The sequence below is a fragment of the Ceratotherium simum genome, chromosome 8, assembly GCF_057802395.1.
Source record: "Ceratotherium simum simum isolate JZ-2026a chromosome 8, ASM5780239v1, whole genome shotgun sequence".
NCBI classification, from domain to species: Eukaryota; Metazoa; Chordata; class Mammalia; order Perissodactyla; family Rhinocerotidae; genus Ceratotherium; species Ceratotherium simum.
The window spans coordinates 54,450,257-54,476,715 of NC_141907.1; the positions used below are offsets into that span (position 1 = coordinate 54,450,257).

The 26,459-nt window shown below is 37.0% G+C and overlaps 1 protein-coding gene across 1 annotated transcript; it reads right to left on the reverse strand.

Annotated features, from left to right (window-relative positions):
• LOC101401002 (transmembrane protease serine 11E) lies at positions 1-24,709 on the reverse strand (the record flags this gene model as incomplete). The annotated part of the gene is made up of 9 exons (XM_004419112.3): positions 1-1,254; positions 8,009-8,151; positions 8,724-8,983; positions 9,912-10,089; positions 11,610-11,648; positions 15,143-15,306; positions 18,513-18,580; positions 20,624-20,745; positions 24,583-24,709. Coding segments are annotated over 9 exons (1,263 nt in total), but the record flags the coding sequence as incomplete, so codon positions are not given.
• Between the last annotated feature and the right edge of the window lie 1,750 nt (positions 24,710-26,459).

The following is a 26,459-nucleotide window of genomic DNA, read 5'->3' on the forward strand; positions in this document are numbered from 1 at the left end:
GATCTGCAATCATCTCAAAATGGAGGTCTGAGGTCTAGGTTCATTTGCGTGACTACAGCTACACACTAACACCTGGACCTTATTCCACCAAGGCTTTGCAGTTTGGGAAAGCTTAAAATACAAACATGCAAGCACTTAGTGATAATCCCATTTCATTCATAGTTTGGACTGATTCTCTCTTCATTCCCTCTCATTCAACCACACAAAAATCCTACCACGTAAGGTATGCTGGTTGTTCTTAAATGAATTGTCATTCTAGCCTCAGATTTTAAAAGAATTTGCAATAAATTAATTAGTGACATTTTCCCCATCTTCCCCTTCTTCATGGATTGTCATATTATAATGTCAAGCAAATAGGTGATTTATTCATTTTTTATTATTATATGTTGATATCCTCAACAGTGCAATGCTAAATAAATATTATTTGCCTTAATTTAGAACAAGTACATTATATAAAGTTCATATAACTATTGTAGGCCACAAGAAAACAGAATCTTCCCCACATTTATCTCTCTAGTTGTTCTCTGGAAGTGAAAATAAAGCTATTTCTTGGTTTCTCTGTATTTCCTTAACTTATTTCCCATTCTTTCTCCATCATGAAGTATTTGGTATTTTACTGTCTGTTTACTTGGCCTTTCATAATAAATATGATCATTTTCCTCATTCCATTAAAACAAAAAACACACCAAATACTTTCCTGTACATCAAAATGTAGTTCTTTCATTTTTAGATTTCCTTTCACTCTTTGTCCTGTACCTTGAAAATAGAAATCTACTGAGATGAGAGAAGCTGGGGAAACGAAGAAGGGGTCACTTCAAATTGTATTTATGCATGAGAAATTTACGTCAACAAGCCAAAATTTTGATGACAGAAAACTTCTATAAAACAAAGAAATGCAAATTGGGACAGAATCCATCTGGCAGCAGCAGGATACTCAGTGTGAAGCAGAGCTAGAAAGGAAGTATATGCATCAAGTAGACAGTTTAGTTAGATCGGTCAGATCCAGGTGACCTGCAAGGCTTCTGCTGTAATTCTATCTCTAAGAATGGCCTATGCACAAAAATGCATTCCATTCTACTGGATTTTTCTCTCTTAGACACCAGTTTTGGAAGCGATCCAGTCCCGGAAAGCAGTCACTCTGGTATAAACACCGGGCTTATTGGGTTGCCCGCATTCATCTCCCCAGCTCACTATTCCAGCAAGGTACCAGATATCTCTAGCATCTGGACTAACCAGTGGTCCTCCAGAGTCACCCTAAAGGAGAAGGGAGAGATTAGTAATTAATAATTCAGTTCATTACAGAGGAATTTGCTACTTTTCTAACTTGAGTTTAATGAAAGGGGGCGCTTCAAAAGTCTTCAGTGTGCTCAAATGCAGAAGTGATCCCTCTGTCTAAGTCAGTAATTCACATAAAGGAGGACCTCCACCACCCAGAAAATTGGCTTAGCTTCAGGGTTCAGTACATTGAGATTAAAGGCTCCATGTCTTTGGAGAAGAATACTCTTAACTTATCCAGTGCATCTGACAAAATAACTCCCCGTACTCTATGAGTGTGACATAGCTCCCCAAAGAAGGGTGAAGAGTCTATTACTGATAAAAAGCACAAACATTAGAGTCAGACACCGAGGTTTAAATCTCAAGTCTGTCCCTTCCAAGCTGGCTGAGACCTTTAATTTACTTATTTGTAATGTTCTTAATAATACCTACCTTTGATAATAATTTTGAAGATTATGGAAGACAGTGAATGTAAAGTGCTTAGCATAGAGCCTGGTGCAAAACAGAACTTATTAAATACATACATAAAACTACAAATTCCAATTCTTTATGACTTGTATACTCCAAATGTACTGGCTGATCTTTCCTCAAAATCTTGGGGTCCACCCATTAAGTGTTCAGCACTCTATGAAGCTCTTAATTAGTTAACATATTATCTCCTTAACTCTTGTAATTCTGGCAACAAAACATGGAGTTGGGTTTCATTTTTTCCATTTTAGCAATAAGGAAACCAAAACCCATAGAAATTAAATAATTTGCCTGATGTCACGTGCTATTCAGTGGCAGAATTGAATTTGAATCCAGAGTGATGAGACTCAGAAGCTCATGCTTTTTTCCCTTAATGTTATACTAACTTCCCTGTGAATTTTCTTTTGTCCCTATAAAAATATTAACTAATACTAATAATAACTGACTTTGAGATAATGTGTTTGTAATTTTTAAATCAATTAACTGATAAGTATTTACTTATACCTTCATATGTGATAGGAGATGTAAAAAGAGTGTAAACACACAGGCCTTGCCCTCAAGGAGCGTACAGTCTGCTTATAGACATAAGATGTACCATATGAAGCTATTTGAATGATTAAAGCATTTTGATAATTGAAACCCAAGCCTATATGAAGGCAGGGCAGATTAGGATGAAGAAATAGAAGATGCCAGAGACAACGAAGCTTAAATCTGTTTGAGAGACAGGAGTAAAAGAGTCGAAGAATAAAGCAATTAAAGCAAAAAGATAGCAGTGGATCTAACAGCATTACAAGCTGAAAAGTAAGGTGAGTCCAGTAAATATTAAATAGAGAAAGATCTAGACTGTTCTGCTAACACTAGTTAGCTCACATGCAATTGGTGAATAGGGAAACTATGTCAGTATCAAGTGGAAGTTACGATGGTTTATATGTGCTTTGTCTTAGGCAAGGGAGCCAGAGTAATGGGAATAGAATTATAATCTTCAGAAGAAAAGAGAAAAGCTCTCAACTTAGCTAATGCGCAGGCAGGAGCCTCTGGGGATCTATTTTAAGAAAATGTTAAAAGAGTGCTTGTGCCCAGGACGCCCCCACCAGAGAGGCACACTGCAGCCTCACTTAGTTCTGGGGTTCTGGCACGTTGTACTTCCTCCTCTGCTCATTGTCTCAGCCTTGGCAAGCCAGTATTTCCACTCTATTGTTTCTGTGCATTTTTAACATCCCCTAAATCAGCCACCAGCCCCCTGTGCATTCTGCCTGCCTACACTGTCCAAGTCATTTTTCAAGGTACAATTATTTTTTTTTGTTGGTTCTCTAGTTACAACATTGCATAGCCTTTGAGGGGTCTGTTGATCTGTTTCTACCCTATTTTTCCCATAAATCCTGTTATTTTTAGTGAGTGATTTGGTGAGAAACAGAATAGACATTTTATTCAGGAATGCATGTAACAGAATCTTTTAAAATTAGAAGAAACCAAACCAGAAAGCAATTGTAGTGATCAAGATATGAAGTAATGAAGGAATAGATTAAGATGTTAACAGAAGGAATAGAGACAAAAGAGATAAATCTGGAAGATATGGTAAAAGGGGAAGATATCTTAGAATTGAGTTGATTACATGTGAAGGAGATATAAGAGTAAAAGAAGACTCCAAGGCTAGTGAAACCCAATCACATAAATGAGAAATGTAAAAATGGAAAATTAGTTAACAATTCATGATGACTGTTGAGTTTGAGATGGCACATATACAACTTTTAGTCTTATACTAAGACCTTAAGACATGTGAATGGAAATGGTTTTAAAATAGGTAAAAATGTGAGACTAAATTTGGACAAGATGTTAATTTTGGAGAGGTAGATTTGGAAGTCATTCAAGTGACAGCTGAGTTCAGAGAAAAGACAGCTTCTCTGAATGAGTATATAGAGAGCAGAGAAAAATTTCATGTAAGACCTGAGTCTTGAGGGATAGTCAGGCTTAAGGAGAGGAAGAGAAAAAGGAGAAGGAAACAGAACTGAGTACTTGGAGAAGGAGAGGAGGAAATCATCATATTTCAGGACCATAGAATTCAAAGAAGGATCATATTTTAAGAAACAATAGGTGGCCAAATGCCATTGAGATGGGAAAGAGTAGGAGATCTAAGTGAAGATTTTTACATATGAGGTTATTGATGATTTCTGAGATATAAAAAAATATATGAAGCCAGTCAAGTGGCAAAAATTGTGGATGCTAGACATAAAAGAGAAAAAAAGAACAGGTTCTGGGTCCCTCCAGAGATGGGAAAGTAGGGTATTATAATGACAGGGCTAGATTTGATTCCTCTTCTTTATTTCTGCAAATTTGTAATGGCCATTCACCTCTAATACCCTCATCGAAACGGCATTGTAATAAGGGATATATTTTCAGATGAAATTGCATGACATCTGGGATTTATTTCAAAACAGATCTGCAATTTAGGGTGGGAAGGGGAGGGTAAAGGGGATTGTATTAGGGTATATAGGGATGAAATAAGATTGATCAGGAGTTGACAATTGTTTCAAGTTGAGTGATGAGTACATAGGGGTTCATTATACAGTGCTCTCTACTTTGGCATACATTGGAAATTTTCTATAATAAAAACTTAAAAGTAAAAGACTAAAGAGGCATACAGCTGTAGCTCTGAAACTTTTAGGAAAGAAATTACTATAAATAGAGGCCAAGATACGAGAATGAAAATCATAAAGGATGATCACAAATATGAAAGCACAAGATGTTTCCAATAGTTTTAGTAAAATTGGAGGCAAGTAGGATGAAAGAGTTTAACATGAGAGAAGATCTAGAACGATATCTAAACAATGATTCTATGACTGTCAAAGAAGATAAAATACAGTTGATTCTCATTATTCACGGTAGTTATATTCTAAGAAGTTGCTGCAAACGCTTAGAGAATACTGAATCATTGTGCCTAGGGGAAACAGGGGTAGATTTCCATGAGCCTCTGGTCAGATTTTCATCAACTGACCAACACATAACCATGTTTTATGTGTGTTTCTGTTTAAAGACACCTTATTTAATATGTATTATTGATTCATTAACATTAAACTCACTGTCAACAGCACTGTAACTCATGCCTGAATGAAGCTTATCTAACACACGTATTTTCTCCATAAGGCACATCACAGCCTTCTTGCACTTCGCTTCAACACTACACTTAGTGACTACTTGAAACAGCAAAATCACCACCAAAACCACAAAAATGTGAAAAATGTGGCATTAAATAGACCACAAAAAGGACACAAGTTTAGGGTATAAAAGCTGAAACAAGAAGGCACAGCATCACCTTTTTCAACCTCAGGTGACAGTGTATGCATTTGAGTGACTCATTTTTTTGCCATTCTGCTCATGTTCAAGGATGATCAGGAAAGTGTCTCGTGTATTGATTTTGGGTTTACAAGCAAATTTTAGCAAGTATGTAATTTTCCAAGTACAGAATCTGCAAATAACAAGGATCCAATGAAATCTTTTACTAAGTTGGTTTTGTTTTGGTAGATTTATTTACAGAATTGACTTGAATTTTCTGTAAAATTTTGTAATGGGACCAATCTATGTTGTTCCATATCTTCCTCCACAAACAATCAGGGCCTCAGAGCAGAAAAAGAAACACAGCAAAGTGAGTACAATCTTGAGCATTTGCCAGAAGTATGAAGAAAGGTCAATTGGGTGAAAGAGTTCAATGTAGCCTACAGAACAGTGCTCAAGTGACCAATCCAGAGATAAAAGTTGGGAAAGGACCTTGGTGAAGTCAGTCGCAGATTAAGGGTAGTGGACCCAATGAAAGCAAAAAAACAGGTGCAATGTATATGTGAGAGAAAAAACATGGAAAGTTCTAAAAACAATCTTAGAAATGAATGATATACCACTCTATGGATCCAGATTGGAAGCATACAGAGTAACATGAAATTTTAAAGACTAATATGGGGCTAACAGAGCACATTAAACAAAAAGTCTGTCAAATCACAAAATAAAAATTATAGGGGTGTTTAGCGAGATACCCAAGAAATCAGTTATTGGCCTCCTCCAAGATTTTATCAGCAATGTGGATGAAGACATAGAGGTCATAGTTGTCATATTTGGCAAAGGCACAAAGTTGACAGTGCTAGCCTACATACTGGAAAGCAAAATCAGGGCTCAAAAAGATGTCTATGCTCTGCCTGAGATGGAATAAACTTACTTATTCCTTTTGCTCAAGCCAAATACAGCTTTAAATAAAAGAGAGAAAAAGAAAAAGAAAAACCCTGGACATTAGAAATAAAATAAATATAAAAAGATTCTAAAAGGTACCCTGGACTTGGACCTGAAGAAACCAGCAACCTGGCAACCTGCCAACAGGTGCAGATGAAAAGCATCAAGAGTAGCCTTCTTGGGCCTGCCTGGTGGCATAGTGGTTAGGTCCGGTGTGTTCCGCTTCAGTGGCCTGGGTTTGCGGGTTCAGATCCCACGTGCAGACTTACATGGCTCATCAAGCCATGCTGTGACAACGACCCACATACAAAATAGAGGAAGCTTGGCACAGCTGCTGGCTCAGGGCCACTCTTCCTCAAGCAAAAAAAAGAGGAGGATTGACAACGGATGTTAGCTCAGGGCCAATCCTCCTCACCAAAAAAAGCCCCCAAAACAAAAAAAGAATAGCCTTTTCTTTCTAGCCAAAGAACCAGAAAGATGGCAACATAGGAAAACAGAAGACTTTTAGACAACATCTTCTCTACTCCAGCCAGACAGAAAAAACTGTGGCCCCACCCCAACTCCCACCAGCAAAGGGCAGGTGGGAAGCTTAGACTTCCACCATTACCAGGCTGTCTTGAGGCCCAATCCACCAGACTGGTGTCAGAGAAGGCTGAGTGGGAAGCCAAACCTTCGTCCCTGCCAGGTGATAATGAAGCTCTCCTCTTTCTCCCCTGTAGTGACCAACTGGGGAGCATGGACTACCACCCATTGGCAACAAGGCATAACTCTCTCTCCCACTAGGGTGATGTCAAAGGAGATCTAGTGGAGAGTCAGGACTTTCACCACTGCCAAGCAGTAATGAGGCCATTACCCCAAGATGTCAGTGGTGGCCACAAGGGGAGCAGTAATGTGTTCCCAGCAGTAACTCTAGTTCCCAGAGTGGTATCAGAGGAGGCCCAGTGGGGAACCTGAAATTCCACCTCTATCCAACCATAATGAGGCCCTACTCCTCTACCCAGCTGTCAAAAGAGGATGAGTGGGGAAGGAGACAGCACCTCCCTACCTTCTCCAGTGTCATGTCAGAGGAGGCCTGCTAAAGCAGAAGATTTAAATAAGATCCAGAGTCTCATAACATAATACTCAAAACGTCCAGGATACATCTGAAAATCACTCATCATACCAAGAACCAGGAAAATTTCGACTTGAATGAGAAAGGTAATCAACAGACACTGACACTGAGATGACACAGATGTTGGTGTTACCTGACAAAGATTTTAAAGCAGCCATCACAAAAATATCTTAATGAGCAATTACCACCATGCTTGAAACAAATGAAAAAAATAAGAAGTTTCAGCAGAGAAATAGCAGATATAAATAAGAATCAAAAGGAAATCTTAGAACTGAAAAATACAATGATAAAAAAAAAATTGAAAAAACTCACTGGATAGGCTTAACAGAAGAATGAAGATGACAGAATTAAAAATCAGTGAACTTGAAAATTGAATGATAGAAATTACCCAGTCTGAACAACAGAGAGAAAGGAATGGAAAAGAAAAAATGTTCAGAACCTCAGGGACCTCTGAAAATTTTTCTACAAAGAGATAGTCTAGTCAAAAACACTAACAGATAAATCAAAATGGAATTATAAAAAAAATGTTATCATATGATTCTATTTATATAACACTTTAGAAATTACAAAATTATAGAGATGGAGAACAGATTAGTGATTGCCAGGTGTTAGTGATGAGACAGTGATGGGAGAAGGAAGTGGGTGTTACTATAAAGGTACATCTTTGTGTTGATGAAATAGTTCTCAGCTGCAGTGATGGTGACATAAATCTGCACGTGTGAAAAAATGCCATAGAACCAGAAGCACACATTGTACCAATGTCAATTTCCTAGCTTTTATATTGTACTATAGTTATGTGAGATGTAACCACTGGGGAACATTGGGTGAAGGGTACATGAGACCCCTCTGTAATATCTTTGCAACTTTCTGCAAATCTATAATTATTTCAAAATAAAAGGTGAAAAAAAATTATGCAGCATACTAGTCAGTCAAATCACTTACCTGGCATGCATCTCTTTTTCCTTGCAAGGAGCCAGCACATAGCATTCTAGGAGTTATGGCATTATTGTAAGCTTGAGGTTTGTTACAGGTTTTAGTGTCTATAAGATCCACCTGTACTTGCTGAAGATGATTTTGAGTGTTACCTAGTGAAAAAATATTCTTTATATTTGTAGATATACATATATTCTATAAACCTGAAGATAAGATGGTGATAAAGAATCTTAGGATATATATTTTTTCAGATACAGTAATATCTGGGAAGAGAATTCTTTCCTATTTTAAATGAAAAATTAGGTGCCTCGGAAAGAACCTCAAGTTGTTTAAGTAATTTCCATTCCATTGTTAAGCTTAGAAGGTAATTTTAGTAGCAGAGAATGGTGGCTTTATAATTATCTAGTATTCACAGTTGAGTATATTAATAATCCCTAATCTCTTACGTGGGTAATTCCCTAGTAAAAATTTCAGACATATTTACTCTTTCAGACACCTTACCAAGCACCATTACTACAGTAGTAGTGATGCATTTGATAGTAACCTACAGCATGAAGGAATTTATGTGTCTTCTAAATGACTTGGTTCACAAGTAAGGCCTGACTTGGCCCAGGTCCATATGACCAACCCACCAACATATTCTGGCATAATGACATCCATTCTTTAAATGCCTTAGAATACCAAACTAGATCACTATGATTTGAGTTTTTCTTAAGATGCTTACCATCACTTTGCAGTGCTCCAAATCCTGTCACAAACATCTCATCACCTGGTTTGAACTCATGGGACGCATCAGGGAGACAAATTCTGTGTACTGCATTTGTGTAGGGAACAGGGCTAGAAAGCTCTGCAACTGCAATGTCATAGTCGTGTGATGGATATTTGTATTTTTCATGGACAATTATCCTCCGGAGGCCTCGTTGCATTTTTGGAGGCTTTATTGTAACTCCAAAGGAAGCAGTCCATCTGGCTGGGTCCTTATAGCTGGGGGGAAAGTGTGAAGAATAAATTCCACTTCACCGTGCTACCAATATAATGATTTATATTAAACAATTTAGTCTGCAGGTATCAATACAAGTTTTCTTTTCTAAGTTATAGTTTTTATGTATAGAAACAAACTTTCCAATCTGAGAATCAGGCTCAGGGGTCAGATGCGATGGAAATGACACAGTGGCATGTTTCTTAGGATATACATGCCATTCTGCATGCCAAGTCACTCACTCCAAATCCTAGGGCCTTTTGATATGTTAGGGCATCAGTAACTCCAAGGGATATATGGAAAGCATATCCTATACAGAATGAGAGAACTAAATGTATTATGTGCACCATGTCACCTACCCAAAAACATACACATTTCTCTGAAAACCAAAAAGGCTACACAATAATTTAACAAAGCATTTCTATCCTGTATGTTGTAGGCATTTTGCATAAGGTTAAAAAGTCTGCATTCCTTGGAATATAACTAGTCAATCTTTTCAGTTGTATACCAACTTTTCAGTTGTACTACCAAATTTCCTTGTATTTAATGCTTTCTTACGATGTGGAATTTCCCTGTTGGAGTCAAACCTACAATCCATCTAGCCTCTATCTCCGATAAAGATGCAGCAGAGAGATACGGGTCTTCTCTTTGATATCAAGCTCAAAATCCAAAGACGACTTTAAAATTCCTGCTTCCTTTGACAAATTATTGTGTGTCTATCAATGGATAACTTAGCTACATGTACATTGATGCCATTTCCAGACTATAAAACCTCTTATTAAGGTTTATGAGTTTCCCACTCTCTTTGTGTTGTATACGTTATCTTTAATTTATGCTAAACTCATCTCTCTCAAGGTTCATGAGGTATTTCCTTCCTGCCAAGCCCCAGTGCACTTTGCTTATCCCTAATCATTCTCAAGGTTCAGGACTTACGTTCTAAAGCAGTGAGCAGCACCCGTAAGCCATGTGTCATTAATTAAAGTTGCTCCACAGCGATGGATCCCATCCCATTGCAGGCTAGCTTGCCACGGCCATTCACCCTCTTCAACCTCTGTCCCACCAACGATCCTGAGACCCTGTCCTGTAGTTTTACTCCTTCGTGTCCCACAGCCTGCCAAAGAGAAGTGATGTATTAGCAGCTGTGTTTAAGTATAAAATTGTGTTACTATGTCCCAAATTTCTTGTATGTTGTGCTCCAATAGCATCAAACATTTTCTCCCGTTCTTACCTTAAACTGCTTTGTCTCATTTATTTAACTCCTACTCATCTTGTAAGATTTGAATCAGTCATTACCTCCTCTAGGATGCCTTCTCTAACAATTCTCCTACGCCCAAACTGGATTAGTTAGGACTTTCTTGATGTTTCCATGAAAAATAATAATAATATTAATATAAATAATAATAACAATATTTATCTATATATGTGCATGTATGTATATACATATGTATCTCTTTCTCTCTCTGTGTATGTGTGTGTGTGTGTGTGTATATATATATATATATATTCTTCAACATTGTTTATTACAGGGTTTCTCAACCTTGGCACTACTGACATGTTGGTATGGATAATTCTTTTTGTGGGGGGCTGTCCTGTGCATCATAGGATGTTTAGAAAGATCCCTGGCCTGTACATACCAGGTGCCAATAGCAGCCCCCTCCTCAACAATGATGATAACCAAAATGCCACAGTGGGGCATAATCCCTTGGGGGTCAAAATTGCTCGTGTTTGAGAACTGTTGTTTTAGAGTGATATGTTCATGCATTAGTCTCATACATCTAGTCCCATTTTAATATAAGCTGCTTTAGGCAGGGGTTACATCTCATCCGTTTTATATCCCTGTTGCCTAACACAGCACTAGCATATAGTAGGTTCCCAGTAAATATTGATGGCAAGAATATATGCCATTGAAATAATGGGATTATCCTTTGGTCTCATGTTTAGTTAAGTTTGTGAATTAACCAACATTCTGAGCTGGTCAGCTGCACATTTCCTTCCATCTTTTAAGAGAAATGTATTCTGTACTAATTCCATAACCATCAAATGTGTTCTCTAAATCATGGTGGGATACTCTGCTACAGGGGAAGGGAAATACTAGACTTTTAAAATATGGACACTTTTAAAATATGGGTGAAGATATTATTTGGCTCTTCAGTAATTTCATCAACATATACCCCAACTCCGTAATTGACTGCAATTTCCATAACGAGATTAATAACATCAAGAAGAGTTTATTTACTATAGAGTAACAAAAAGTCTCTGCCTCTAGCTAAAAAATACCAACAGACAGATTATTTTTATGTAACTTTTAGAAAACTTCTGTGAGAGTATACAACAGATATCTGCAATCAGAAGATTGAGAAGTGAGTGTTTTTTGCCTCTTTAACAACTGCACAACTCACTTCCACTCCACGTCTGCCACAGGCACCCATACATCCACTCCAAAGTTCTCCCAATGTTGTTACTCTTAAGCAATAAAGTGTGCCTCGGAGATAAGATAAGTCACCATAAGCTGTGTACAGGTCAATCAAACTTTACTCTGACCCTGTAATACCACACAAAGTAAGCCTAAATGACCTAGTGCTAACTTTTTACATTCAGGCGATGCGATTTTAATAAATATATTAAACTTACAATTGTTCAGAAAGTTGTCTGTTTCTGTCTTGTTGATTTCTGAAATACACAGAAAAGGTGAATAGAACAAGGTCAGCACATCAGAACTGCATCATGCCTCAAGTACTTCAAATACTAAAGGCTGCTGAATTCGGTTATAAGATAGTATCTTTAGGTTGTAAAGAAAGCAACACAGTTAGTTTATCATAGACATTGTGTGTTCGTTGCCTTGGGGAGAAGGGAGATCTGAACAATGTTTCTTAAACTTTAGTATGGATCAGAGTCACATAGGGAGTATCTTTGTATTGTAAATTCCTGTTTCTTTTCCCAGTAATTTTGATTTAGTAGTTTTGTGTTGAAGCCCAGTAATCTGAGCTCTATACCAAGAAATAAGATGCAAGTTGTCCACAGTCTCTTTTGGGGAAATACTGGTCTAAGCCGTAGTATTGATTCCCCAAATGCAATAATATTTTTATTGACCATTATTTCAGATTATTTTACTAAACTCATAGGCATATGTATATGCCATTTGTATAATATATCCAAATGGCATCTCCAGAAATTAGTCTTCACTCCCATTTAAAAACAATATTATCTCTTTCTAGGTTTTCTTGTTGCTGAAGTTTCAGCAAGACAATTTGCCCTCAACTTGTCATTCAACTCTAGCCAATGGCTCCTTGGCTTGTTGACTTCTCACCAATCGGTGCCTAACCCTATGCAAACACTAAGTCAACCAACAGATACGTAAAACTCCAAGCACTCAAATTTCCTGACTCAGTAGATTTCCAAAGACCAAAACTATTCTCTTTGAATATGGCAGGATGAGAGTTCTAAATGCAAAAATTTTATTGTTAATTTTTCTTTTAGTGTTTAATAGTAATGATTTACTAGAAATTTGTATTCTAGAAAGGCTTCTTTCTGACTTTCTCCATTCAGGCTATTTTTGGGGAAAATGGCATAAATAAGGAAGAAAGACCATTTATTCTCAGTAAATATTAAAAAGCACCAGCACTAATCTCTCTGTTTAAATAATTTGTTCTTTTCTATCTCAAGCTTTTCCTAGAGAAAGTTCTGGCTTCGCATATTGACAATACTGACAAGGCCCGCCTAAGAGATGTGTGACTTCTGTATCTACACTTGCTGCTACCCTCAGCATGACCTTGCATTTATTTTAGTGCTCACTGTCTTGAAATTCTTAATAATTTTAATCTCATAATTTGTGTTTTGAAAGTGAAGTCCTATAGGATAATAGAGCATGGCATGAGCAGAGGAGATACACACAATATATATTTCCATGAGTTCTTGCCGCCCCATTTGCATATATCCTTCACAATACCCCCTGAACCCAGAATTCCAGTGGACCCACAATGTTCACCAAACTCAAAGTGAGTACAAGATAAATGTGTGATGTCTACCACTAAGTAAGCAGAAGGCACTGACAGTCCCAGGAGGCCATGTTTTCTGTTTGAACCAGAGCTTGCTTAGAACACAGAATGAAAGCAATGACATTCTAATAGTCACAGACAACCAAGGGACCCTATCATATCCTTTCTTTCTCCCATTACTTCTTTATTAGCCAGTAGCTTCTGCTGAAAATAATGACATAGAAGAACCCTTCAGTCCTTCTTCACTTAAGCTGAACGTAGACGGTGTTCGTAAAATTTGCGCATGTCATCAAGGGAAATAAAAAAGGTTGAGCTAGCCTTGTGTAGTGTTTCCATTGATCTGGTAAGAACCAAAATACATACATGTATGAGCTTTGAAGTACAGCTGTATAATTTTCATGATTCCACATACATAGAAGTTAAATGCTCTTATATTTGCAATTGACATTTCACAGCATGAAGGTAAACAGTAAAACGCATGCTAGTAATTTAACTTTTAATTTTTTTATTTAGAATGACTTTAGTTAGTAAATAAAAATACCATAAAAATACCATAAGTTAGTAAATAAAATACCATATATTTTAGTACCTTTAACAGCCCTTTTTTACTGCTTTTTGAAGAGTGCAATATTTTCATTTTGCACTGGGCCCCACAAATTATGTAACTGGCCCTGACTAGTGAAACCTCCCTTTCTAAGCACGTAAGGTGGCTGACCATCAGGTTAGGTCTCTAGTTAGGTCTACTAGCTTTTGTGTTAGCACTTCGTATTCATTCTTTCTACTCATCCTCTATTCTCTAGTTTCTAGTGCTGCCATATCCAATACAGTATCCTCTAACCACATGTGCCTAGTGAGTTCTTGAGGTGTGGCTAGTCTAAACTGAAATGTGCTATAAAAATAAAATATACACTAGATTTCAAAGCCTTAGTACAAAAAAAAAATATAAAATATCTCATGAATAATTTTCATATTGACTACTTGTTGAAATAATATTACTTTAAATATATTGGGTTAAATATACTAACTATTTAAATGAATTTCCCATGTTTACTTTTACTTTTTTAATGTGGCTACTAGAAAATTTAAGATCGTACATGTGGTTTGCATAGTATTTCTATAGACTAGCATCATTTTATAGCACATGACTTAGCTCTTAACCAGACTTTTTTTTTTTTTTCACTGTTATAATAACTTTAATTTATCTTGCATTTTACAGAAGTCTATGAACGATTTTAAAAAAGCACCGCCTTACCCCATCATGTTTCTCTGACAGTTGTTAAAGTAGGCAATGAGCATGTCAACAGCTTGAGCATCGGCATCTTGCAAGGATTTCAGACCAACCAGCCACACGCCAAAGAACTTGGCAGCTTGTCTATCTTGATTTTAATACAATGGTATATCCACTCTGCTGGTAAACCTGTCCAGCCAGATCTCCACAACACACTTTGCAAAATCAGTGGTGATTAGCAAATTAGTTAGCTTTGGCACGGAGCTGTGCTCGCTTGCCCGTGACAGCCTGGAAGCCGCTAACCAGACTTTCATTACCACTGAGATCTCCTGTTTCTTACTTTCTAATAATGAGGACCTATCACTGTTTATTTCATCCCCCTGTCTCCCACACACACACAACAAAACCTTCAGACTTTTCAAATTCGTTGTAAAATATACCAAAAATAAGTATAAATAAATTATAAATTTTTCATTGGTTAATGTTCTAAGGGAAAAAGCTATATATATCAATATATATATATATATATCAAAATATATCAATGCCATTTGAAGGCAAACATATGGATGGCATGAACCTTTCCACACACTATACTGAATGTAAAATGTAGCAACAAGAAAAAGAAGAGGAACAAATATACAAAGCCACTTTCTCCATTTATCATTGGATTCTATAGCTAAGGTGCAAGGCCCAATATAAAAGAGGAATCCAGGCCCAGGAGTTAATGACAGGCTTGCATGGGAGGCATAAGTTTAGGGTAGTTTTAAAAATTAAAATACTTCATTAGGACCAATTTAGTCTCAAAGAAATACTCTGTTGGTGGCAAGACTCCATAATTAGAGACATCCAAAAAAATGTTTCTAAATCAGTGCCCAAGACCAAACTTAACATGGAGCTATTCTATGTAAGAGAATTAAACTAAATAAGAGAAATAAACTTACTTTTTATTTCAACTGATTCAGGGTGTAATTTAGGGGGTCCTACAGCATCTCGCAGCTTTTTGTGTAGAACACGTTGAATATTTTTATTTATGGTTTCAGGATCCTCAGTAGAGCGAAATCTAAAAATCAGCAGCATATGAGCCAACACTCCATGTTCCTCTTGACTTGGGATCAGAAAGAAAAATAGGATTTTAAAAGATATAGTTTTGAATAATATTCATGGTAATATCACAACATATTTTTCTTTATCATTCATTTGAAATATACACATACACAAAACCATAAATGTAATTTTAAAAGATCGAATTTGTTTCCTTCTATGTTCCTATGGTTTACCACATATAGAACTTCCAACTCAGCCTCCCTGATAGTGAGCTAGTGTGTTCACAATCTCACTTACCACCAAACAATCTAGTTAAGTACACGGTTATTAATAGAAAAAGATACTTCTCTTGTCATCCATTCAAAATTATCAAATATAATATATGGTGAATATAAAATCAACTCTGGCTTTGGCTTTCAGGCTTAATTCTCAGTGGCTTAAATCCAGTGATTTCTCCTAAGCAAACTTCAGGCTTTCCTAAACAACTGCTAATCCGAATAATATTCAAAAGCTTGACCAAATTGTATTGACTTCATGAGATTGTATTTTCAAGGTAGAGCGTTAATTAGCCTTAGTGTTATTTGAATGAGTTACTACCTTGGAATCATCCTTGACTGCCCTTTCTCATGCTCTGTCAGCTACTCTACCCTCTCTTTTTCACATACAACCAGTTCCCAAGGAATCTTACTCCTCACTATACGTTGCATCGACCCCTACTCACATAAACTGTAAATGGGAATATAAATTAGAATCTTATTTTTAGAGAGCAGTTTTATTTATCTATTATAAATTTTGATTATCTCTCCTCTCTGATACAGTATTTCTACTTTTAGAAATTTAATCTTCAAATACACTCTTGTGTGTGCAAAGAGATATGTATACATATATTAATGGTAACTTTGTTTTTAAATCAGAAAAATATGTAACAACCCAAGCTTGCATCAAAAAGGCATTGGCTAAATCAACCCTGACACATAGTTGTAATGAAACACTATACAAGCAGCTAAAGAATGAAATATATCTATATGCAGTCACTGGAAAGAAGTGCAAAATAAATTGTTAAGAAGATGTGTTATTTCTGGGAGTGGAATTATTGGAGTTTTCACTTTCTATTTTATGTAATATTATGTTATTTGAATTTTATGTATTTTTTATTGCTCTTGTAATCTGAAGAAACAGGGCTTTAAAGAGATTATTTTTATGTATCTCATTCACTTTCACTGCCTTGCAACTCTGTACATCAATTTACTCTTTCTTCTATCTCTTAAACAATCCCCATACTGGCTGTCTAATAGAAACAAAAACAAACAAAACCCTTTCTCTTCCCCAGCTATTCAATTTATCTCTCACCTTCTTATCACAGCAAACCTTCTTGAAAGGATAAATTATATTCTGCCTCATATTTACTTCATTGCAGTCTGCTTCCTCCTCTTCCGTTCCACGGAGTCTTTTCTCGACACTAAGTGACTTCCTCGCTGACATAGCCAGTGGATTCTTTCTAGTAATATTACTTGGTCTCTTAGGAGTATTTGTCAATGCTGATCACTCTCTTCTTGAAACTTTCTGTCTTTATCATCACTGTTGCCTCTCTTGTGATTTTTCTTCTTTCCTGATCCCTCCCTATCTATTTCCTAGGATCTTATTTTTCTTTCATCTCCTTAAATATTGTTGTTCTTCAAGCTTTCTTCATCATCCTTTTTTTTCTTACATTACCCTTTTTCTGAGAAATTCCATTCACACCCAAACTTCCCAATACTTTGAGTAGATGATGAGCAAATGTGTATCTTCAGCTCAGTTCCCTTTTCCTTTCCCAAGTCAGACTCATATTTCAAGCTCATATGGTCCCCTAGTATCCCAACTCAACATGTCCAAGACTGACTTCATCTTTCCAACAAACTTACGCTTTTTCCTACTACAGTAATAGAAGAAAGAATAATCAGTACCAAGATTACTAAGATAAAGAGGTAAACCAAATGGAAAGTGATTTGGAAGATAGAATTGGTAGAATTTAGTTATTCGTAAAGTGTGAGGGTCCCAGGAAAGGGAGGAGTGTGTGATGAGTTCTAGGTTTACCATTGGTGTAATTGAGTTTTCCTCGAGTTAAAGAATTTTCTGTGGAAATCCCGTGTGGAGATGTGCATGAGCAGGCATATAATTCTAGAAATCAGGAAAATAGTTTAGACTGAAAATAGAAACTTGGATTTCAATAGTATATGAAGCCATGTGGGTGGATGAAGTCTTCCTGAGGGAGTGAAAATTTAAGGCTTGGAGAAGTGGAAATAGATCCAAGGAAGAACAATATTTCAAACACCAGAGAGTATAGAATTTTCAGGAGAAAGTAGTCAAAGGAACACCTCAGAGATATCAGCTAATTAATAGACTGAGAAATAACTCATGGGGTTTGTGTCACTGAAATAATATTGGAAACACTTCTTATTCTTTTTTTTTTTTTTTGGTGAGGAAGATTAGCCCTGAGCTAACATTTGTTGTCAATCCTTCGCTTTTTGCTGAGGAAGATTGGTTCTGGGCTAACATACTTGCCCATCTTCCTCTACTTTATATGTGGGACGACTGCCACAGCACAGCTTGATAAGCAGTGCGTATGTCCATGCTGAGGATCCAAACTGGCGAACCCTGGGCTGCCGAAGCGAAGGGTGCAAACTTAACCACTATGGCACTGGGCCAACCCCAGCTCTTATCCTACTTTTGAAAAATACAAATAATTTGTATTAAGACAATACATTATTTAAGATCCTCATATGGCATTTTGCTTAAAATGTTGTGCTCTGAACTCCTATTTATTGATGGTTGATGATCAGAGATCTGAAATATTCTTAAACTTTGGAGCAGAAAGAGAAATATTTGGAATGGAAGAAAGTGAGGAAAATTGATAAGAAGGAGAATCAGGAGGTAAAGACAAACCTCATCTACTACACTATTTTACATAGGGCACTATTTGCTCGTAAGCCAAGGGATGTGGCTTAGGTCCCTATTTGTGCTAATTAGAGTTTCCAAAAAACAATGCTATAACATAGCCACCAATAACACCTCTGTCCCTTGCAAACATCTTGCAAATGCTTTCTTTTGGGTTTAGAGAATGAGTAAGCACATTGTAACCGATGACTTACACAGAACAGGTGCCAAATGAATGTTTGTTGAATTGAATTACATCATATTATTAGCACTTCAAACAGTATTTATTACTGACGCGGTTAACAGCTTTAGCTTTAAATTATATTCAGAAGTCAGCATTTTAGATCTACATACCTGAACTTGATAATCTGACACTTGACAAAATCTCCCCTCAATGAAGATTTATGAAAGACATTTTTCACCTGTTCCAAAAATATTCAAAATATGTCATTAAGAACAATTTTCTGAAATTCTGAAAGTTAATTCAAAGCTTAAAAAATTTTTTAAAAATTTAAAAACAAAACACATGAACTGATATTTCACAATGTGCTGAACTTGAGGAATCTTGAATCTTTTTTGGTATTCTACTCAGTGATTTCAACTGAACTCTGCCTTAGGAATTATAGGATTACGGGAACCAAAGCAGAGGGACCAACAGTGACCTCTGCTGTGTTACACTGAGAAAGAGACAAAAGAGAATAAACATACAGTTTTTTGAAAAGAAAAGGTAAGCATTCACACCCTGAGACATAGATTTTTACTGTAGGTAGACAAAGGAAATGAAATAATTCTGCCAAGTGATAGCTGGGTCATGGAAATGAGTGCATGACAGTCACCTGGCTCCCAAACCTGGTGAAAAAGTCGCCAAATATCCTGGCATAATCTGCACCCACTTCAGCACTCAAAATGCTCTTAGGAAGGCCCATATGAACTGGGATACTTAGCCTAATATGTCCTATAAGGCTTACTCTAATAAGGTGGAAGAATGTATTTTGTGGAGATATTTTTTACTACTATAAATAAGAATTCTAGCTAACTTAAATTTTTAAATTAGGAATCTAGGTAAACACGTCAAGTGTTTCGTGTTTTCAGCGTGTGGATATTTGCCAAACACAGTTACTACAAGCTGGTAATTGACTGACAGAAACAATGAGCCTTTTTATTCTTTCTTTAAATTTCATTGACTCTTGAGTCTTTGCACCCAAGGACAGTTACTTCAATTCTGAGACAAATCAGCACAATACAAATGAGTTCTCTAATGACAGCATTCGCCTGTAAATTTTTATTTAAGGGTTTATTTTTTTATCAAATAATTTCAAAGTTATCATTAATTTTGAAGAGTATTAAAGAGTCCCATCTATATTCATTTATATTTAAGTCAGTCTGGATCTTATAAAATTTATTTTAGTGAATGGCACAAAGAACAAGGAAAATAGTTGCATCTTTTCTTGATCTTTTTAGTTCCATTTCCTTCTCTTTATTTTATACATATATTTAGCCTTAGAGAAGAGCTTACTCAGATTTGGTGTTTACAAGTACATATCAACCAGGATTTGACCTCTTCCTTAGCAAGGTATCAAAATTCTCAAGCTTCTAGTCTACCAGGAAATTTCCAGGTGGGTCACTGCCATTCTGTTCTTACACAGGATATTGGAACTAGAAGACAATTTGGAAATTATCTACTCTAGTGCTTTAACTTTCACAAAGGGAAATTTGTTCAGAATGATAAAGTGATTTGCCAAATGACACAACACTAGCTAGTAGGTGGTACTAGAATAAGGTGTCCCAACTCCGAGTGTAGGGTGCTTTCTATCACATCATACCACTAATTATCTCACAGACTATCAGGAAAAGTCCAAATTGTTCTCTAAGTAATCTGACAATGATGAGAAGTCATCACACAGGCCCTTGCTCTTTTGGCCTATACTGCTAATTTTTCTATTTTTTTGAAATATTTGATTTATCCCTCAGGATGAATGTCGACACCTTAAGGATAGAGATGAGTATCCATGGGTTTCCTATAGCCTTATGTGCCAAAAACTGGTCCAAGGTTAGATATTTTTTAATACTAAAAAATACTATTCAAATATGTGTCTGAATAGTTTCAATCCTGTGGTCTTTTGCTCAATGTCTCTTCTGTAGGAAGTCTAGGATACAACAACCCTTTTTTTGGGTCACCCTTACATTCCCAGAATTCTGGATTCTGTTGATCAAAAGTGTAGCTTTAGCTAAGGAAGAGTAAGAGGGACAATAAAAGAATGGCTGAAGGTCACTTGGTTCATCCCTGCCAGACATACTCTCCAAGTCATCTATTGTCAGTTTTGTTCTCTCTCTCTCAGGTAGGGCCTCTTCCCATTTTGCAAAGATTGCAAGATCAGTGGAATGGATATTTTACAAACTAAGATACTAAAAATTATGGTAAAAAGTAATAGCATGTGCCCTAGAAATGGAGAAAAAATACTTACCATTAATTCAATTTTCTGGCTCATTTCTGTGAAATTTTTAGAAGCCTCTTTTCCAAAGTTATCATATAGTTTGTTACTTGTAAATGGCAATGTGCTATAGTAATTGTAGGTCTTCCTGTGATCTATAAGGAAAGAGGCAAAAGCCCATCATACTTTTCATGAGATGTGTGTAAAGCATTATCATTTCCCCATTTGATGGTTGCTACAAAGACTGAGACAGTAAAGAATGTCACTACCCAGGTCATCGTCTCATCATCCTGCCCTGAGCTTCATGGTTATCGCAGAATGAGAGACAACAACATTCATCATCAAAAGATTTAGAGTGTAAAAGCAGTAAGAAATGCTTGGTGTTCTTGTGGGTTAATTAGTCATATATTATCCATTCCTGAATAAGCCACAGGAAGCAGCAAGTCATGACATCCGAGCATACACAAAGGGATGGATTTGGAAGCTTCCCAAGAGTAAATGCATTTTTATATTCCAAAAGTAGATTTTTTCCCAATTCAGTAAACTACACATCAATTTGGGCTACAGGACTCTAGTGTAAGAAAATTTATTTTGGCTAAAGAAGATGAGTATAGGGATTAAAATGCTAGGGGTTCAATATATAGAAGTTTAGGGAGCTAGAGCTGCAACCTGACATAACCTTCCAGGAAAGCTATTTAGTTTTACCTGGTTCCCTTGTCACTCCATTTATTTTCTCCCTCCAGCCACAGGGATTATCTTATCTGCTTCCTTGGCCATTGTATCCACTTTCTGCATCCAATTTAAGCAGCCCTCGTTTCTGGCCTGCTGAATAATTAATGCTGCATAGATTTTCCTCTAACCTCCTGTACATGAAGCAAGCACAGAGCCCTCCAAAGATTCATTCAACAAATATTAACACTGGATACCTTTTCCATGAGAGAATCCTATGTTGAGAATCAGGAATACAATGGTGATCAAGACTGTTCTATATGGTTACTATAGAAAAACAGAACATGCCTCACCCAATCTCAATTTCTCACCTCTTCTCTCCTGCTTCTCATTCTTTCTATCTTCACTTAAACCCCGGAGGAAAAAGAAACTAACATAACCCCATGGAAGGCAGTATTATCCACATTTAACAGATAAGGTCTACAGTCTCAGAAATGTAAATAAATTTTCCAACCTCAACATGACATAGCTAGAAAAGATCAAACTGGGTTTCAAGCCAAAGTCTAACTTCCAAAGCACAAACTTTTTTTAAACACCACTTCTTGGGGTGGGAAAAAACCAAACCCACTCATTGAGGCTATAGGATAAATTTCTCATTATGTAAGACTTATGCAAAAAAATATACTGGTAAATTTCAAAAGAACATCCTGGCTGTCCAGAGTATTTGGTGGGACAGAGAGGGAAGCCACCAGTCAGACTCTGACAAGGCCCGGGGTGTCACATAAAGGAGATAGAGGACAGGCCAGAGACACTGAAAGGTCAGGGTCTCCTGAGCATTAGTCACATAAGTGAGGGCCTAGCAAGGTTTTGCCTTCCTCACCTCCCTTCCACTGAATGGTCTTGCCCTGAATGGCCAGTGTGACCTGAAATGCAGGCAGGTCCCTGGCAATATACCAATTTCAAGCAAAGTTTTTAATTTATTGAAATATTGACCAATAGTTTACATTAGGTCTAAAGTTGGACCCAAGATTCTGCATTTCTAACAAGCTCGCAGGTGATGCTGATGCTGCTGGTACCTAATCACACATTGAATAGTAAGTTCTAAAGAGGAAGAGAACATTCTTCTACATCCTTAGATCTGGTTTTTTTTCAATTATTAGATTGAATAATTTGAAATTGTCATTTGTATAGGTCAAAAATAGTCAAATACAGGCAATTTCACATGCCTCAACCAGATGAACAATTTATCTACAGTCGATATTTTACTTTTCTCAATAGACTCAAATAGGTCACTAAATGTTAAAACATATTGCCAGTTGCCAGAATTAGATGGCATGTGTAGTTGTTGAAAGATGTTATTGGGAATATTAATAAAAAGTAAGAAAAATAAAGATGAACATGAGTTTGCTAATAATTTTCCAACAGATTTGTGATTCTATAACCTACAATGATGTTGCTCATAATAGATCTACCTTCTGTTATTCAAATCACAGAGGGGACATAAATGTAGCCCCAAAAGCCACTGAACACAAACAGCACATCCAATTCTATGCTGTCCTGGGTTTTACGCTAAATTGATGTTTTTCCAAGTCTGATCACCTCCATCTTTGTCTGTCTGTTTCTGTAACAGTTTTGCTTGCTTTAGTTTGGTTATCTAGGCGTTCCAGCTCCCAAATGCTCATGTACTATAACCACTCTGTTTTTAGTTTACGTTCTCACATGGAGGGCAGGTCACAAACATGACAGTAACGCATATCACAACAATTGTTGTTTATTCAGGTGTGCTGTGTGGGCAGTGGAAGTTGTGTGGTTCATATTACTCAGCTGATCATCTAACCAATAGGACCCAGGAACAGGTTAATGGAGAAATCTTGCCAGGTTTTCATTGTATGCATATGAGTAAGATGTATAAGCCGTATAGCACTTGGCTTGGGAAGATGCAAAGGAGAAGTAGTAAGGAATATTTTCTCTCACCAAGTAATGAGACCCTCTAGCATTACAAGGAAATCCTTGTGAAGTCAGAAAAACCACAGTATGCCCCAAGAAAATATCATAGGTATGATTCATTCGATTTTATTACTCATTATTCAATAAACATTAACTAAGTATCTAATACGTGCCAGGATCCTGCTAAGTTCTGGAAATACAAAAGTGAATAAAACATAGCCCTAGTCATCCATGGACAGGAATAATGAAGCTTACAACATAATGGGACTCAATATATTCAGAATGGAACTGTAGAACTGTAAAGTTATTTTAGCTATTCTTTTTATTAAAAACATGCCCCAGATAAAATATCAAGATGCAGATACTCCAAATTCAAAGACCTACATGTGGACAAATTCCATCAAAAAAAAATCTTTACTTTAAATATTTTTTCTTTAAACTGCCCCGAAATGATCCATCTTATTTGGGAAATTAAGATTGGACTTGTGTTTGCTAGTAGAAGATCACCAATTTATAGATCATCATTTCTCTTTACAGGAAAGCAAATTCCCAATAAAATTAGAATCAAGTGATTAGCTTCTTTGGTTACAGGGTCTTGAATATCAAAGCATCATCTAGTCACTAAGGGAGATATTAAACCGATAGGTCATAATGGAGTCAACTAATGAAAACCTGAGGCAAAGTAGACAGAAACTTCAGAAGGGTAGTTATACCTTGGAAGAACTCTTCTGAAGTACCCTAGGGACCTTTACAATAACATAGCAGTGTTCATAGTTCATCTAGCGTGAGGTACCTGAATAGCACAGAGTGAATCTCTTTCTGGTTAAGCTTCTCAGCATATCCTGTCCTCTCTAATCACTTGCAGTATACCCCAAGATGAGATTTAAAATAACAGAAATAGGCACTTATTCAACAATATATCACTATGAGCATTTTTCCAGCTGACTAGTACAGAATAGAGCCTACTTCTTCTCTATGATCCCTGATTGTATAATTAATTTATTGGACCGTCAGGATTTCAAAGAGTTGGAATTATTTTAAATCAAGGTGATTGCCCTATGACCTCAAACAACTCAAGACATTGGACTCTAGCTCTCCTACAGTCTTCCCTAATTAATACTGATTATTGCTTAGTAATGAATATGAAAACTAGCATGTTATTTTCAGCAGGAAGCATTGCTACATCAAAGATAGAAGAAAGAATCTTTCTTGGTTTGTGAGGATTAAATGAGAGACAAGGCAAGAAAAGAGTTCTTTGTACCAGCTATGCAAATGAATTGTAGTAATGAATGAATAAGCCTGAGGCAAATCAAAACAGGAATGTACATGAGGAAATATTTGGGGTAAATCATGATGCCAGGGCAGTCCATACTTACTGTATCTCACATAATGAACAATGAGTCCAATGCACACTGCCAGCACAATCAGAGATATAAAGGTGATGAGGCCAATAACCCAGGGCTCCAAACAAGCTCTCTTCCTTGCCCTCACCACAGCTGGCCTGAGAAGAAAGCAAGTAGATGGATTATATCACAGTGCACACTGTGCCCACTCTTAGGTAAAGCAGATATATCTGGGGAATTCAGGGCACTCAGTTTCATGGAGGAGTATATACTATTTTGGTTTAGAATACACCCTACTTCCAATCCTGACTCTGGTTGTCTGATCTTAGGCAAATAATTTGACTTCTCTGTGCCTCAGTTTCCTCACCTATAAAAATGAAAATGATAATGATAGTATCTGGGATTGTTGTAAGGAAGTGTATGTATTCCTTTCATATTACTATATGTAAAGTGCCTACAACAGTGCCTGGCATGTAGAAAGTGCTATGATAAATGTTAGCTTATGATGTATTGAGCTGGCTGTGTGCAAGATCCTGAGTTAGGCACTGTAGGAGCTACGAAACATTTAAAGCCTATTTCTACCACTCTAGAATCTTAAACTGCCTATGAAATGTGTTACGGCTTGAAGCATACCAGCTTCCAGATAGAGTTTCTAATTCTGTTCTCTTTCTGTTTTTCTGATTTATTTCCAATCAAACTTTGAGGATACACATAAGAGGTAACCAGAGGTCCGTTCTAAAGAACCTGAATATTTGAGCTAATATTTACCTCTAAACTTCAGTGATGCTGCAGGAAATCCCTTCTGCGTGAGACTCCCTCAATCTCTCCCATGTGTCCTGTCTTCAAAAACACATGTTACTGAAAAATGTTGGTCAACCTGGTTTTGGTTTGATTAGTAAAGTTGCTGTTCTCTTGTGTTATAATGGTTGCTAAGCAAACTTAAAAGCTAGAGAAAATGAAATCATAAGTCAGAATTGGCTAAAGAGTTTGAATATGATGCTGTTATTTTAAATTTTTTGAGATATTTATCATGCTGGTAGAATCAATGGCACGTATTCTTATCTCCAGAGCTCTGTCTGGTGCATGAGGACTACAGGGAAAGTGTGGTGTTATTCTGGAGGAGCACGGGGGGTTGAACCAGAATAAAGAGAATTTTGAGTCCAGCTCTTTCCTTACCAGCTTGGACAAATCATTTAGACTCTGAGCTAAGTTCCTCCATCTGACAGTAAGGGACAGGGTACCCATTCTGCCTAAAGCACATGGTTGACTGTGGGACCCAGAATGAGATCATGAATGTGAAAACTTACTACAAACTGTGAAGCATTTCACAGCAAATAATTTTTGCTTACGGAACCTAAAGGGACTCTGTTTCCTGGTAATATAGGACCAGGAAGTGATATTATCATTTTGGCCCATGCCACATCATCATCACATCCTGGCTCTGCCTTGATGTTCTGTTCTGTGGGAACATTGTCACAAAAATCAATAGTGCCGTCATCGCTACGGGGATCTGCCCCTGCTGAAGGCACTGGGATGTAGTGGAAGGCTCCAGGGACTCTATTTGGTCTCCTCCCTCCTTCTTGTGATTTTTCCCACAGGGCCGTAGTCAAGGAAACTTCATCTTCCTCTCCCCAATCTCTTTCATCTCCAGTTTCTCCCTTGAGTGGGATTCCAAGCACCTGTTCCTAGAATGGCAATTACTGCAATAATAAGACTTCTCCACAAGGAGGTTATTTTTTTATGTGCAGATGTGCCTAAGAAGCCTAAAAACTGATTCCTGTTCCTTCGTCCCTGAATGCTTGCTATTCACCTGTTGCAGAAGAAAGGAGATGCATATAGCAGATGTAAGCCAAACTTTGGGGGGAATATGAGGAGGTAAGGGCTTCTCAACTAATGTCAAAACATGCCAG